Source organism: Amphiprion ocellaris, chromosome 5 (genome assembly GCF_022539595.1).
Source record: "Amphiprion ocellaris isolate individual 3 ecotype Okinawa chromosome 5, ASM2253959v1, whole genome shotgun sequence".
Lineage (NCBI taxonomy): Eukaryota > Metazoa > Chordata > Actinopteri > Pomacentridae > Amphiprion > Amphiprion ocellaris.
Window position 1 is genome coordinate 12943398 of NC_072770.1, and position 17815 is coordinate 12961212.

General features: G+C 40.6%; 1 protein-coding gene across 1 annotated transcript; it reads left to right on the top strand.

The window, feature by feature from the left end:
* The first annotated feature begins 328 nt into the window (after window positions 1-328).
* Window positions 329-16251, top strand: cass4 (Cas scaffold protein family member 4). The gene is made up of 7 exons (XM_023298850.3): window positions 329-470; window positions 11455-11877; window positions 12527-12610; window positions 12715-12831; window positions 13305-14630; window positions 14756-14836; window positions 15262-16251. Exons 1-7 carry the CDS (start codon window positions 468-470, stop codon window positions 15673-15675), a joined length of 2448 nt encoding a protein of 815 aa, XP_023154618.2. The 5' UTR covers window positions 329-467; the 3' UTR covers window positions 15676-16251.
* Window positions 16252-17815: the final 1564 nt, after the last annotated feature.

The window sequence follows — 17815 nt, forward strand, 5'->3', positions numbered from 1 at the left end:
TCAATCAGTCACGCTTATGGAGGAATGTGCCAAGTTTATACGAAAAGAGGAAGCAAAAATCAAAGACGGCGACGAAAACCCCCTTCAGTTATTTGGAACAATAAACCAGCAACAACTAATCTACTTCTGCTTTACCGGAAAGATGGAAGAGAATGTCGAGTTCTATGAAGAGAGGTCGAGGAAAAAAAATAGAAAAGCAGTGAAGTGGGGCAGCTGCAGGAGTCCCGGCGACCAATGAGGCTGCAGAGGAGAAGCTCTGTCACTGACATTCAGCCCAGTTTTCCCCGCCCAGGGTGTAAAACAGTCTGGCTCTCGGTGACAGCTCAGACAATATGCTTGAGAGACTACGAGGAGGAGGAGGAGTGAAGCCCCGAGAGTTTTCACACACACTCCTGGTTGAGATGGAAGAGTGACCCTCTGTGGACGGACTTAACTCCCCCCAGTGTGGACAAAACTACTTAGCAACCATGGTGAGTCCTGAAGCCGCTCTTATTCTAAGAAACAGAAAATTGAAACTGTCATTTTGAAGTTTTGAATGTGTAAAGTTGTTGTCCACCCAGAGGAATGTCCCCATAGACCACCTGCTTGGTCTGAGCTTGTAGTGTCAGATACCACCTATTTCTATTCACACACTCTGACCTGCTTCACTGTAGGCTGCAACCTGAGAGGGCTGATCCCGAGCTGAGGGTGAAACTTTGAGTCCCATTAACACAAAAGTGAGATTATCAACTCGGGCTGCTCACAGAACAAATAATTGGGGATGTTGGGTGGCAGTTTAGCTTACACTTGTGAACCTGTGTGCCATTATTCTGCTGATTTACTACCGATTAAACCAACAAATACCCCCAATTCTAACAAGCTCTTCTTTATCCAAACACATCTCTGGTCTTTTAAACATTTTTTGCACATCTGCAGCTGTGTTGGGTGCATCTTTTGCGGCTTCAACCTCAGATGTTGCAAAAATCAGCACTGACAGGACTGGATTTTAAGTCAAGAATTAATTTTTTGGGGGCTATATTTGCACAGAACAGATCAGTGTTTGCTGAAGGATCCCCTGGAGCAACAAAATGGGGCAGCAGCGTAGCCAACAGCAGATGGAGAAAACATTAAACAACTGCAGAATTCTGCTTTAGTTCCTGTGTTAAGTCTCTTACATTCCAGATAGGGGCCTGCCAGACCAGCTAGTGTTTGGTTTAGCGCAGAAAACATCTCAAAAACACTGACGTAATTAATGTATGAGCAACATACAGCCTTCTCATGTCCTATCTGGAGCAAGCAGTGCTCAAGAAAGGATATGCATCACTCTGAAATTTCCCCTATACGAAGCAACTATACAACTGAGCTCATCTTATTCAAGCCTTCTTTAAAAATGACAGACCGGTTTGGTCGATGACTAACTCAGCTTAAGCAATCTCCTTTCCGGTCTATAAATGCATCTTGTGTTGGAATTAGTTTTTTTTTTTTTTTTTTTTTTTAAGTTTTTAGAAAGCTATTTTTGGCCTGTCTAATGCGCTGCTGCTGTGTCTGTTTTTATCATCTGAGAGCAGGAGTCAGTAGACAGTCATGAGGGTTTACACAGCAGGAGAAGTGGCAGCATCCTCTTCTGAAGGAAGGTCTGTGTGTTTAACTGCTGAGGATTGTTCATCTAACACAGAAAATCGTCATTATACCTACTGGATACTGATACACTTAACAGTAAATGATTGGTTTTAGTTGGAGTTGTTGGGCTGAGATTGAAGCTGCTGTAACTATTATTTAATATGTGCAAAATTAAAGGTGTTGCTTATTGTTGCAACCTCACAGAGGGTGTTTTTAGCGTCCTCCAGCTCACTATTTTGGTAGTACATTCAACTTTACTGTTTCGGTTCAGTCCCACAGCTCTCATCTGCACTGTTTCCACCAGTAAGTTTCTTTCAGTGAATGAAAATCGTAGTAAAGCCATTTTCTTCGAAGCAGACAGATAGCAACTGGACCCTTCCTGATGATGCAATCTTACTCGTGAACCTTTTCACAACATAAACAGAAACGATGGCGACACCTGAGGATGTTACAATATGCTGATTATGAGATCTTTTCAGGGAAAACTGCAGTAGCAACACACTAGAGGTTTCTCAGTCGTACAAGTGAATTTCTCCTTAAAAATTTCCAACATTTGTAGCATGTGATTGTGGTCCATGCTTTCTACTGCATCTTGGTGTCTTCATTTTGCCAGTTGCCATGTCAATAGATAAGTTGTCATCATGAACTTTGCAGGCTACAAATTTCACCAAGATAGATGTAATTTCACTCATCAGTTTGCAGTCTTTAGGTCCATACTGATACCATATAATTTATCATGATAAGTAATTATACACTGATACATAGACTCAACCACTCAGCATGTAAATGTGTCCACTGTAGCAAAATGGGCACTTAGTGAATATGTCCACTGTGACTAAAGGCAGAAGATGAGTGTGAGGAAGTGTGAGTATAAATAAAACCAGAGTGCAAGCAGTGAGATAAGTTCATGTCAGGCAGCAGCGAGTCTGCGGCCGGCCTATTATCTACAGTGCTGCTCCTCACTTTGTCTTCCACTGTTGCTGTGACTCTTCTGCCATTCTGTCTAGGAGATGACTGATGCTCACTGTAGTGCATTTCACCCAGTTTGTACTCGTGGTTGCCGTCGCACCTGGTAATAGGAAGCCATGACACATAATACACTAAAATGAAGCCAGAATCAGCTGACATTTGTTGATTCTAAAGTGTCATTGTGAGTGAAATCTGCAGCTTAAATTGCATAAATGGTGACATATTTTGTTTATGTCCCCATTTACTTCCATCTGCTTGCCAGCATGTATTGTATTATTCACTAAAGAACACTTAATGATGTTCATATTCTGGTTGCTATACATTATATACTCTTCATAGCCCAAGATATTCTGTAGTTAGTTACTGTAAAGGGGATAAATCACAGACTTTTCTGTCTACATTTTTATTGTACAGCTCTACTGTCATCTCTGTAAATGATTTACATTTCCAAAAATACCCTACTGATCATATACAGGCTTTTTTATGCAGACTGCTTTAGCTGTTGTCTCTTTAAACCCCCTCAACAATGAGCCCACCCACTGTTGACCCCAGGGGTTATGAAAACAAGCAACAGATTTCACATCTTTTCTCGTGTTTGATCTTGAAGCTGAAATATGCTAAACTTTTAGCTTTTTTCTTTACTTATGTTTACCAAAGGTTTGCATCTTTAATCTTGTTTAACACAGACTTCTGACATCATTGCAGTATCTGAATTAAAGCATCCCCATTTAAAGAAATGCAATCGCTGCAGAACTTTACCCCCTGTAGCAGAATGATAATGAGGTGCAGCAGACCATTCTACACATCACAGCGTCAGCATTAAAAAATGGTCTGACTTGGCAAGACTATCACGTCAGTAAAATGACTCAGTAGTGACTGTAATATGGCCATATTTACCCATATTGTCTCATTATATTTGGTAAAAACTGGATCAGAGGCAAGACAGCTGAGAGTTTTTTTAGTTCTTGTCTTACTTTCATCATAAATCATTCAAATACTCATCTCTCTTTCACTAGCATCGCCCCACTACCAACTAAATGTCAAACCACACCAAATTCAGCTGCTGAAGAAAAACCCCTGAATGTGTAGAACTGCCTGAAAGGACTTTTCATAGTTCTTTAAATGCATCACAAGTTCGACTCACATCCTTTAAAAGAGTAAATTAAATGATTAAAAAGCAGATTTCCTGCACTCATGTATCCTTAGAACTCATTCTGTCCTTTGTGCTATAAAAAGTTCTTTACTATGTTCAGTTCTGCTTAAGTCAACTGACTCGCAGGAACTGACAATTTTAACATAACAGCCTGCAAACTGGTTGAAATCTGCATCCGAAATGAACAAAATTGGATTGGAGATTACAGCAGTTCAGTTATCTGAAATGGGCTGTTTTGTGTTTAGTTGGGAAACATACTAAATCTATACTGCTTGTTTAGGCTTATGTTGTTGTAAGATGATTAGTTCTCCATGTGGAATGTTAATTGTCCAGTAAAAGCCTCTTGGAAGTTTTCATCGGTTTGTGCGCGTTTGTGTATGAGATTTTGACATAGTTCTCACCAGTTCCCATACAGGAAATACCAGGGCAGCTCCAGCGAGTCAATGTCACTGCCACATAGTCTGAATCTGTCTCCAAAGCCTCCTCTTGAAAGTTGTTTGGGTTGGAGACTTGGTTGACGCAGGTGATTTTCCATCATGCACCACATCTGAGAATCATTTAAGGTGAAAAAACTGATGGAGAAGGAACAAATTCCTAACATTTCAAAAGATAATTTACGATGATACCAGAATCTGTCTCCCGTTTATCTGTCTGTCCCCATTTCTCCTCATCATTACTCCCCCCCTCCTTCTGCAAATCTGTGGGAAAGTCTAATATGTCATATTTACAGGCTAGCTTCCTGTCCAGATCCAAGAGAGGAGTTGATCTCAGCTATATGCAGTGACTCATCCTGGACAGTCTTCTCCCACCGCTCTGCCTGGGAAAATGAACGTTTTTCTAAATTTTAGTGAAGTTGTGGTCGTGTGTGACAGATTTGTTCACCACCACCATGGGTGTCATTCCGGTCCTGGCATGTGTCTGGGGTTATAATGGATGAGGCGCTGACCTACCCCCGGAGGTCCTGACCTGGCTGACAAGGAGCAAAAGGTCAGAGTGAACCGAGAGGGTGTCGTTCCCACACTGGGAACCCCTTCCTGGACTGCTTGCTGGTCCACCGGCTCTCTGGGATTGGACAGATGATGCAGTAGTGTGTCTCTACAGGTGCTCCCACGGTGATTGTACGGGAAAAAAAGATTGCAATTACCTCATAGCATCTCCCTTTATCAACAGGGACTTCCATTCTTATGAAATACTTGGTGAATGCACGTCAGTGACAGATAAATAGCTACCTTAATTCCGCAGTGTGTGAAGAAACACTAAAAATGATTAGTTTCACCATGATTGTACTCAGGATAAATCATCAGCCTGTACATGAGTCACTTTAAGACCAGTATAAACTATAAACAATTTTGACTGATCGACCATTTCACATAGAAGTAACACATTCCCCCCATTTTTTAACAAATAAAAAGTTCAAACAGACTCCCCTATACTCCCTAACTTGCAAAAATGCATTTATTGGTGCATTGTTTCAATGCTAGACCTTCATCAGGCAAATAGTTTTGTGCAAAGCCAGAAGACATCTTAATTAGGGCGTTGCTTTGACTCCACCACCAATGAACAAACTCCATGTACCCTAGAGAGGTAAAAAAAAGAAATAAGATTAGTTTTCATACTATGTAGAACATGAGGTTCAACAATCGTACAAAAACAAAACTGATATTTCCACAATGTATTTACATTGTGTTGGTGAACTCCTAGGAAAGAAATACTTCAAATCTGCTGCATTCACAATGGGGCCCAGACTTGCAAGTATTTCCACTTGTTCTCTGCTGTACATGAATGCTAACTGTGAGGTAATGTGTCTTCTTAGATACTTTTCTTATCAGTTTTATTGTTGTTATTGTGTCTTCTTAGCCATTGTTTTTATCCGTTATCATTTTATTGTATTCTATCTGTTGCTTGCTCTGTAAAGCACTTTGATTTGAAAGTGCTGTATAAATAAAGTTACTATTATTATTATTATTGTTCTGTTAACAACACGCTCTTTGAAGAAATACCCTCAAAATTACTGAATTCTACTGGATGACAACCCAGTCAGAGAGAAGAGGTGAACAGTAGTAGTAGTTATATAGTATCAAAATAATGCAATTGCTACAGATCCTCAAAACAGAACATATTAAACAAACAAAAAAATACATTTCATACCTATACATTACCGTTCAAAAGTTTGGGGTCACCCAGACAATTTCACGTTCCCCATGAAATCTCACACTTTTATTCATGTGCTAACATAATTGCTCTAGGGCAGTGGTTCTTAACCTTGTTGGAGGTACTGAACCCCACCAGTTTCTTATGCGCATTCACCGAACCCTTCTTTATTGAAAAATAAAATATAATTTTTTTTCAAATTCAAGACATAGTTATATGTTTTACTGGTGCACAAAATGAACCGTGTATTAACATCACTTGTGTTCTTGTATTCCCCATCTCCATGCAGCTTAAGGAAGTGTTCCTTTAGTTTTGCCGGTGCTAGACTAGAACTGCTTAACTTGGCATTGTAAATCATGCAGCTAGGACGCTGACTCCCATCACGTTCCGTTATACATGTGAATCCATGTTGTACATATTCGTCCGACCACTTTCTTTTTTTGCTCAACATAGTTAGCATGGATTAAAATATTAAGAAAGAAATGACACAACATACCATCACAACAGTCACAAATCGATTACTGAGTGCACCAAATTCCCTGCAGCACAGATTGGCCAAGCAATGTAGCGTGATCACCTGCTGCCAGTGATGGCCAAGCAGGGCGTGTCATCACCAATCATATGAGTCAAGTGTGTCTCTTGACCTCCGTTGAACCCCTGAGACTGACTCACCAAACCCCTAGGGTTCGATCGAACCCAGGTTAAGAACCACTGCTCTAGGGTTTTCTAATCATCAATGATCCTTTCAACACCATTAGCTAACACAATGTAGCATTAGAACACAGGAGTGATGGTTGCTGGAAATGTTCCTCTGTACCTCTATGTAGATATTCCATTAAAAATCAGCTGTTTCCAGCTAGAATAGTCATTTACCACATTAACAATGTCTAGACTGTATTTCTGATTCATTTAATGTTATCTTCATTGAAAAAGTGCTTTTCTTTCTAAAATAAGGACATTTCTAAGCGACAACAAACTTTTGAACGGCAGTGTACATATAATCAGTCTACATTTCTAGTTTAACAAATGAAAAATTGAATTAAAAAGCAGTTAAAGGCCCCTTTCTTCGTCTCAGTACATATTCTTTTTTTTTTATACTGTAATGAGTTTTGCAGTTACAGTCTAACGTGGTCTAGTATGACTGGTAGCATACATTGGCTAATGTTAGCCAGCTTTAGGCAAATGCTGCTATTAAGTGACTTTATTGTCTTGATAGTCTTGCAAAGCTAGACCATTTTGTAAAGCTGACGTTGGGATGTGTAGAATGGTCTGTTGCACCTCGTGATCTTTCTGGCACAGGAGAAACAAACAAAGTTCTGGTATGTTTGTATTTTTTAAACCAATCACAGTTGTCTTGAATGGAGCCAATAACAGGATTTACCAATGGTGTTGACTCAAAATAGTGGTAAAACATTCCACCAACCATTTCCTACATGCAGGGAGACAAGAATTGCCAGTAAAATGTCAAATTTACTAAATAAAAGCAGTAGGCTTTTTATTGCTTTATTGCATCTAATATCGAAACTTTCAACAAAAGCTGACATTTCAAGTGTGGTCGTTTGCTTCTCAGATCTAGTTGCTTCCTGTAGTGAAGGGATTTTACAAATAGTAACAAGAATGCAAATGCGCAGCTAATGGCAGTTTTATACCCACAACCTACAAACATCCGCTGAGTCAAACTACTGACTTGATGGCTCTTTTTCTCTCAACAACAGTAAGTTTTAGTTTAAACATGATCTCTTCATTCCCACAGTGGCTCTTTCAAGTCATTAATTGAGCTAAAATGTCCCCAGCATTATCAGATACCAGCTCCTCCTATGTGCAGATACCTTGTTTTTCCTGTGTTTTCTATCCCAAGTTGAATATCTTTATCTAGGTGATGATGACACTAATAGAAATATTCAAAGACACACTGTCTTTCCTGGATTCGAAACCCAAGACAGTGTTTTTATGAGCATTTTATCAAATGTTAGTACTCTAGTACGTCATTTTATTGCGATTTCAGAATTTAAGATGTTATTTCTTTATTTTAGTTTTATGTTTTTAATCAAGGATGCTGCTTGAGTTGAGGTTAAGAACAGAAATACACATTATCTTTGTTTTTATAACTAGCAGTGTGTCATAAAAACAACATTCTTTACATTTTTTTAAGGGAAGTTTGAGCAAAATCTTGCGACATGGCTTATTGTCTGAACAGAAGCTGCCCTCATTGACTCTTCGAAGCACTTCTTGCGTTGCGTCCGATGGTCCGATGTTAATTTGTGAACAGGACGGAGCGCAGAGGTGGGGAGAGTCAAGGGAGAGACGGAGGCAGCTGTCCGGCCGAAGTGCTAAAGGCCAGCTGTCTGAGGAGCTGATCTGCACAAGCAGGCGTGTGCAGGAATCCAAAAGAGTCACAGCTGAATCTGACTTTGTTACTGTAAACTCACTGATCAACACAGAATCAGGAGTACAAAAAAAACAAAAACAAAAAAAACCCCCACAGCACAAGATGAGGAGGAGGCTTGCGTTCAGGACCTGAATTCTGATAGTTTCACATGTTGGGTTGCGGTTTGGTGATGTATAAATATATAGTTTTGTCCACTTGTAATGGGGTCAGACAAAAGGTTGTGGTTTCAGTGACGCTTGTGAAACTCGCACGTGTAATGGATACCTTATTAATAAAATACAACACATGGGTGAAGCACCATAGAGAGTTTGTGGTGATGATCGCGAAAGCGATCAGCTGTCAGTGTGATCTCAGGATAGTAGATGAGTCCGAGGAGAAAGTACAAAGTAAACCTCAGTGGATGGTCGCTGACTGTCATCTGACCCTACGTATTTCACTCGCATGTCTGTAGCATGACCCCGAGGATTAGGCAGGGAGTTTGGTGTGTGTGTTGGAGGGGGTCTGCTGCGGTCAGTGTGCTGCACAGGCCTGCATCCCAACAGGTGCTGAGCGTGCCAGTCTCTGATGGTCAATGGGCTCTTTGTTGCGAAGGATTCACCCCGAGAGATGAGGGCAGAGTGTGTGGGTGTGTGAGGGAGGTGTGTTTGTTTACTCCAGGGTCTGCATGACTGTGTGTGCCGTTATTATTTCCAACAGTTTCTCTCCTTCGTGTGCTTTAAGTTCAGCTATGGCGGTGTATGAATGTTTCAAGGGCAGGACTCGGGCCAAAAGTCTGCGGACATCTGAACGTTCCACACATGTGTGATTATGGCAGTGATGTTTCAACAGCCTCAGTTTTCTGGAAGATTTCCATGAGATTTTCAGTCACAAGAACATTAGAGAGCCTCAGCACTGATGTAGGGTGAGAAGGTCTGACTCAGCAGTCACATATAGGTTGGATGAGGATTGGGTAAGAGCTCTGTGCAGGTTGGTCAAGTTCTCCTGCACCACATTGAGAAATCTGTGGTCATTTTGAAACAGTTCAGAGCAAAAAGCCAGCTGTTGGCTACTACTACTGACTACTATCATATAATATACACAGACATACACACTACCAGTCAAAAGTTTGGACATTCCTTCTCATTCAATACTTTTTATTTTTTTTATTTTCTACATTGTAGATTAATACTGAAGATTAACATTTACTTACACATGTATTCTTTTATAGTTTTGATGTCTTCAGTACTAATCTGCAATGTATAAAATAATCAAATAAAAACCACTGAATGAGAAGGTGTGTCCAAACTTTTGACTGGTACTGTACATATATAATAGAATAGAATAGAATAGAATAGAATAGAATAGAATAGAATAGAATAGAATAAAAAAATAATAGAATGGAATAGTATTTAATAGTGTTGTATTATATCTTATATTATGTTAATTATATTATATTATATTATATTATATCATTTTAGAATTTAGGATCTCCCTTCATTCAAACGGATCAGAAGATACCTTTTTATACATTTTTCAACCTTATCATTTATGTCTTATCTCTATTATATCTTATAGCTTTATTGTGCTTTTGTAATTATTGTTCTGTTTCTTGTATGCCCTTTTCTGTATCCAGCTGCTGTAACATGTAAATTTCCCCTGTGAGGGATCAGTACAAGCAAAAAAAACAAATACAAGTACCACAGTTTATAAGTAAAAGCACATAGAATGTTTTCCAGTCATATTTTATTTAGATTCAAATTTTACTCCAAGTATCTTCAGTGTGTTAAAGGGTGAAACTTTTATAAGATTTAGCAGCCTGCTGACTAATTTCACACATTTATTAGTCACTGTGTTGTGGTCAGAGTTACGTCAAAATGTGTTAAAATGAACACGCGTTCCCATGAGTGGCTGCCATAGCACATCACACCACAAGCTGCTCTGCCCGGCGGTTTAGGTTTAGAGGTCTATGTCATGCATTTACAGCGCTGTACTCATAATGAACAGCCACCACAACACTGAACACAGGAAACTCACCCAGTTTGCATGGAGCCCAGTCACACTTAGATTTGTCACATTCAGAGCTGGACACTTTATTGACTGTACAACTAATAATGGTTAAGATGCTTCAGCACATGGCAGGAGGTTTAAATGGGATATGTGCATTGAACTTGATGGTCATCCTACTGTTGCAGAGTCCAGCTTGCATTACTCATTGCAATGTGTTTTCGAGTGACGAGATAGGACGCTTGCAAGCCTGCAAGAGGAAGCTGTGAAGAAACTTGTTTTTCATTTATCTCTGTGTAGGAAGCACAAACAAGAAGTGAAAATACAGAGCAAAGAAATATATCATTCAAAAGACATTTATTGTAACAAAAAAGGGGAAAAGTTTTGTGACAACTACAGCAGTTTTAAAACACTTAAAATTTCCCCACTGCCTTAAAAATGTGAGTTAAGTGAACCTGACATGTAAAATTAGCTGAGCAAGTTCAGTCAGTTTAAGACGTTACATTGAATCAACTGCATAGTCTCTCGCTTTCCTTCTACATTTTCTCATTTAAGGAGTCAGTTCTTTATCTGACATGAAGAACTATCAACTGCAATGTTGAAATCCTTTTAGATTTAAGATAACGTATGGCTGCTTTCTGTTTCTTTGTTTTAAAAAGGGGTGTACAGTGAGTATCTAGTGAATTTGGCCTCATGTTTTTTACTGCTGACATTATACAGCAAAGAAAGAAACAGGATTTAACACATCTTTCACTGTGAAAAAGCTACAAAGTGTCTGCGTGGTGGGAAATCTGCTGGCTCTATAGTTTTGTTGCTTTTAAAAGTTGATTTAATGAATTGATACCAGCTGTAGATTATTTCAACTTGTAACTCTAAGTCAAAAGACCTCATCTATCTTTATCTCAAATTAAAAACAAGATGTTTCAGACTGAAATAACTCAGGTTCACATAACTTCTGTATTTAGATTTAGGTAGCACGAAAAGGTTCTGTAGTTAGACAAAAATGCCGTTTTACAGCGTAGTTCTATTCATTAAGAGCTGTGAAATGCTGGTGCAGTATCAGATGTGCAACATCTAGTCATGTCTTGCAAAAGTGCCATGAGGTATTATGTTTTCTCATGTAATAGTGTCACATACTGTCTGGCCACAGGTATGTGGGTGGGTATTACGACATGATCCTTATTTCAACTTTATCTCTTCTCTATTTCAGAACAAACTAGCGAAAGCTCTGTATGACAACACGGCAGAGTGTGCAGATGAGCTCGCCTTCAGAAAGGGTGACATCGTCACGGTGATGGATCAAAATGTGGCCGGTACCAGCGGCTGGTGGATGTGCTCCCTGTATGGACGCCATGGCCTGGCCCCTGCAAACAGACTGAAGCTCTTACCGCAGAGTGGAACCACTGCAGGCTCCGTGTGCCATGTTGCAGAAAAACCCAAATTAACTCATGCTAAAGCTGGTGACTGTGTGCAAAATATCTACCAGATCCCAAGTGTACCCCGACCCACCAACAGCCCCGCTTATGAACGCATGGACCTGATCTACAAAGTCCCGTCCACTCCTTCATCAGCTTCAAAAAGTCCAAACCCATCAGCAATTAAGCACACCGCAGAAGGACCTGAAGGCAACAAGGTACAAATATAATGACTCTGATTAATTGTAAAAAGAAGAGCTAAACGTAGATGTTAGTTGGCCTGTTGCTTTGAGGTCAAAGTTGGCCTTCCTTCTTGGGAAGTGTTAACGCTCATGATTAGAGAGGTAGACTGCTGCAGAAATGCAATGCTGTGAAACTCCTGCTGGCAAAAGAGCTTGCAGATGGGGACCAGGGGCCTCTCCATGGGGACAGGCATGCAGCACCGGGCTCTTTATGGGCCTGTAAAAGACAAACAGACACAGACTTCAGACACTTTTAACTGCAAACAGCAGCCCCTGCCGCCAGGGACCCCAGAAAGATAGAAGCGTCTGTATGGGTGCCTGTGCAGCAAAACGTGGGGAGAAATATACCCATATGTTCACCATTTCCTCTCCTGCTCCAGGGGAGTCCTGTTCCCTTCTGCAGTAGCCACCTAATATTCATTGAGCAGCATGGTTTCTATTACAGAGCTGCGTTAATTGGCAAAGTGTACGCATAATGGGCTTCTCCGGCCCTCTCAACAGGCTTCAGAGCAAACACTGTCTCCATAAATGCGTTAATGCACAGGTCAGTGAGGTAGATGTAGCTTTGATCTAAGCAACACTGCCAGTCAACCCTAATATTACAGCCTGTCTCTCTTGTCTGCAGCCTTCATTCTTCAGCATGGCATCCAGTCCAAAAGGGGAGGTCTACGATGTTCCGAGCCAAGCAAGACGAGTTTCTCTTTTCACCGTGAGTGCAAACATTAGTCAAAGCTGAGACCATTTGCAGATATATGGCCACCTGAGGAGGTATTGATCTGATGTATTCACTGTTTTTTCATGTTGTTTTTGCAGGAAACACCAACTTCCAGACAAATGCCGCGAAAACACTCGCTGATTCCAATTTCGGAGCTGCAAAAGAGATTTGGCTCTCCAGAGAGTTTAAGGTGCAGCAGTCCAGGAGACACTTATGTGAGTTTCAGATGTTTTGAGAGATTAATGAATATCTTAGGTATTTATGATGCATTCACTTTGAAATGAAGTCTCTCCCAGTATTTTTGCATATTTTCCTGTAAAGGGTTCAGTATGCTTGAAATAAACATGTACAGCAAATGCAACATTAGATTACTCATTTGAGCAAATATTTTTACACCTCCCTCCCTATTTTCTGTCTAAGAACTTGTATTTATTTAATAATTGACACTATGAGTCATATAAATGAGGCTAACGCCTCTTCTTGGAGCCATTTGTGGTGTTTCATTCAGCTGTTGACAGAAATAAATATGGATGTGATAGTAAAGACTCTTAGATGATCCAACAAGCACTTGACTTGAAACAAACTGAGACTTTTACTTTCCTCTAAGCGACAAAGAATGTTTGCCTCATTACTGAAGACCTTTCTTTCTCCATAACTGTGATATTGATAATGTTCTCTTTGCTCACAGGTGTATGCAATTCCACCACCTCTGTCGCAGGACCCAAACTATGACATCCCTGTTCCCTCAACCACAGAATCCCAACAGAAGATGATTGGTGGGTACAGCACCCTTCCCAACCCTCGCAAGCCCGAGTGGATCTATGATGTGCCAGTGGGTCCTGAGAAACTAAGTCCAACCCAAGGCTCCTATGATACTATGCCATCCAAAGCAGATTGCAAGCAGCTCTATGACACTCTCCCAGCACATTCTATGCCCCTTCAACGAGACAGTCCACCTTCCTCACTTTATGACATACCAAAATCCAATGCTCTTGACATCCCAAGCCCACCCAGAGTGTTACCAAGGGCCCCACTTCCCAACAAACACTCACCACAGAGTTTTACAGAGGAGTTGGTATATGCTGTTCCACCCAAAGAGGAACCCCTTACGCGAGTTGTCAACAATGCCCCCAGTGATGCCCCCAGTGATCATAAACCCCTAGAGTGCAGGGGTGACTCAAAAAATATTTATGAACTCAAAAAGATGCGTCTGAAGCGGATGAGGAATTTTCTGGCCTGTACATCTTTCCGTGAACTTCCAGGAAGTGGGGAATCTTCGGTGCAGGAGGATGAGCGAGGCAGAACCTTACTTCTCACTTCAGCAGACAGTCAAAGAATCAGCACAGCCTCCAGCTCCTCCACCAGTTCCTGTGATTCTTTGGCCCTAAGCTCGTCTTCTCCTGAGCCTCTACGAGAACTGACACTCAGTCAGGATGAGGCCTGCCGCAGACTTCTGGAACTGCAGGAGTCTGTTTGCAAGGCTGTGCCTCAACTCATGGACTTTGTCAGCAGTAACTGGAGGTGCAAAGAACATTTGGAGAAACACCTCAAAGAGGTCAGAGAAGCAGCAGAAGCGATTGCATGTTCTCTGACATGCTTCCTAAACTTTGCTCTGGATGTTAAGGGCAACGCCCGTCGTTTGACTGACACCAACCTGCAGACCAGACTCTATAAGCAGTTGTCCATCATAGAGGACTCTGGTGTGATCCTACAACAAACAGTGAGTGCTCTGAACATGGCTGGATGGCCACTCAACATGCTCTGTCAGGACCCGGGGCAGATCCAGACACCTGACCAACTAGAGCGCTTTGTTATGGTGGCACGCACTGTTCCAGAGGACGTCAAGCGACTGGTGTCCATCATCAATGCCAATGGCAAGCTTCTCTTCAGAGCCCCTCAGAAAGATCCAGAGTCGATGAACACCACAGATCCTTCAGAGACAAAGAAGAGTCCTGATGGAACTGAACAAGGAGGAGACTTGGAGGAGGATGACAATGACTATGTAGAGCTGCAGGTAAAAGCTTCTGTTCTTTGTCATCCTAAAGAGAGCTAATATAGTAACAGACTGGTGAGATTTAGCCAAAGAAAACCTACGGCATACCTATTAATATAATTCTTTTGCTTTTGACCTTTCTTCAGACAAAGGATGAAGAAAGAGAGCAAAAGGACGCGCAGAAAGAACCAAAAGAAAATATCACACCAACCACTAACACAGCACAGGTGAGTATGTCCTATTTAAAAAAAGCATTTGTTTGTGATTCAAGATAAAGTCAGCAATACTAATTCAAAACACTTCTTGTCAGACTCTGTGAAAATCTGTGAAATCTGTGTGAAGTTTCTGTGAAAATCTTGGACCAATCAACACAACGTTATCTTCCATCATATTCCAGTGTTTCCTGTGTACCTTCAAGCTGGTGCACAGGACAGAGGAAAACTAGCTAAATATCAACAGTCTTTCTCCAGAATCACAACCTGGACCCTTAATGCTCATATCGCAAAAAAGCAACCAAATTTTGTCTTGGAAATTTAGATTATTTATCTATATCCATCTGCAATATGACAAGCCAGGATTTAGGGAAGGAAACACAGTAGTCCAGAAGACATGACATGTTAACCTTCTTACATTCTGCTTCTCATTTGTTCAGGCTGATGACAAGCGTAACTCCTCTGACTCTGGCAGAGGCACAGAACATCGACCACCGTCCCTATCGGAGCACTGCCGACTTTATTTTGGTGCTCTCCAGAAAGCCATTGGCGGATTTGTGGGCAGCCTTCAGGATGGCCAGCCACCAGAGCAGTTCATCTCGCAAAGCAAGCTGGTGATCATGGTGGGCCAGAGACTGGTGGACACTTTGTGCAGGGAGGCTCATCGTGGAGGGTCCAGCAAAAGCCTCCTGTGTAAGAGCAACCACCTGTGTGCTCTCCTGAAGCAGCTGGCCGTGGCCACCAAGAAGGCAGCGCTGCACTTTCCGGATCAGCAAGCTCTGCACGAGGCTCAGGAGTTTGCAAAGGAACTGGCCCAAAGAGCACAGCACTTTCGGATATCGCTTGACCTCTGAGAGCGCACAGATCAAGCATATGGACGATACAGCAAAACAAACTGTTTTATTCAGTCATTTAGCTTTTTTGTTTTTTCAAATAATCCTATCATTTTAGTTTTCTGAGCTTTGTTAAGCTGTGGCTTTTTGCTAAATGGTGGTATCACAATGTATGCAGATGCTGTTTAAAATATTAAGGATGATAGAAAAAGCCGCTGGGACGGGCATAATGATTCAAAAAGTAGTTGCATTTGTACTAAAGCAGCCGAGTTCTGAAATAAATTGCACATTTAGGATACTGTATTCAAGCCAATATTAAAATGCAATTTAAGTATAAAGTATAAAATATAATTTGATATAATTTACAGCAATTTTATATTCTTTGAGTATTGTTTGTCATATGGATTTTTTTTTGTGTATTTTACTTTATTTGGTAAGAATTCTCCAGGGTAGTTTGATACTGTCTACTTTCTGTGAATATCTATGTAAATATTCTTATAAATGTGCCATGCATTCCCAAATTTTACTTGAGAAAAAGGCTGAGTACAGCACATGTTGGATTTTTATTGATATTAACATTAAAAACTGAAAACTTTGCATTGTTTCCCATCTACCTATAGCATGCATAAGGAAAACAGGGGCGACTTGTGATATTCATGATATACATTTGTTATTACATTACTTTGCAGTATCACTTAAAAGTCAACTGATTTTTGTATTGTATCACATTACAGTAATTACATTACTTCTAAGTCAAACAGTAGGGTGGTAGATTGATGTCACTATATGTTTAGTTTCACAAAATTAAAAACCCTACATTAATATTTTAAAAAATTAATCATCCTCTCAGCCACTATTCTGATATATTCATAGGCACTAATAGTGCCATCTATGAATTTAACCTCCACAATATTTTTTGCACTCATGCAGCCCCATATGTCACAATTCCACCTCTATTCTTCACTGTCAGGACTACGCATTCATTGTGGTAGTCTCTGCTAGGTTCACAGCAAACACGCTGGACCCCATCTGAGCCAAACAAATTTATTTTTGACCATCATTTGAATAAAAGAATGTGCTCCCGATGTCAGGGTGTGTTGGACAAATTACTCAAAAATGGCAATTGATTACTCATTACAACCAATAATAGTGCCATCTACAAACCTCCCAAAAAGTATTATGCTACATTACTCAGTGCTATACTTTTGTTTCTCACCCCAACTCCACCGGGTGCCTTTAAGCAACTTAAAATCCTCCACATTCACATGTTGCATCTTTTGTGGAGGCAAAAGCAGATGGCAAAACAATCTAGAGGTAGTTTACTGACCCTCGAGTAGCAGCTAGCTTAGCCTCAGTATCTGCACACAGCTCTCCAGAGGTCTTACACAACCCTCCACTCTGTAACATACAATGAATCCTGAATGTACACATATCTGTGGTATTCGAAAGCCTGCTAACAGAAATGCATCACAAACTGTTGGTGTGGGATTAGAAAGATGTAGACATTTTCCAGGGAGGAATGGTTTAAAAACAACATGCTATAGTTTTAATTACTTTTCCACTGTGCTGCCTTGTCAGGGATGTCAGAGGTCAGTGTCATTAGAACATGAACCAGGAATGTGAACCAAGTACTACGTAGAACTTTGCCTTTCAGACTGCTAGTGGCATCCACTGTATGTGTTGTGTGTCTTTGTAAGAGCAAAATCCTGTCACAGAAACAATCCTAGTACAGCAGTCACAGTTCACAACTAAAATATTTGAAAAGGCAGTTTGGCAGACCTACCGTAAAATTAAGTTTTATGCATAAATGTATTGCAGGTTTGACAGAAAACCACTTTAAACATGGTGAGCGAGACAAATGATCTCACACTATCTTTTCTTAAAAAGTGAAAAAGTTTTGTCACTCAAAGTCTGTATTTTGAACCTCAGATTAGGGTTTAGTTTAAGTTGCCTGAGAAAAAGAAAAAAATATATCTAATGAACTATACTATAAACATACAGGTCCTGCAGGTTCAGCTTCAATTAAAGATTTTCCTCAATCAAGCAGGCCTCTTCAGACAGGCTAGATGGCCTAATTACAATACAATCCTAGGTGCACAGATATAACAAGAACAGTTTGTATAGTGGGGACCAGGCTAAAAGCATTACTCACATTAGGGTG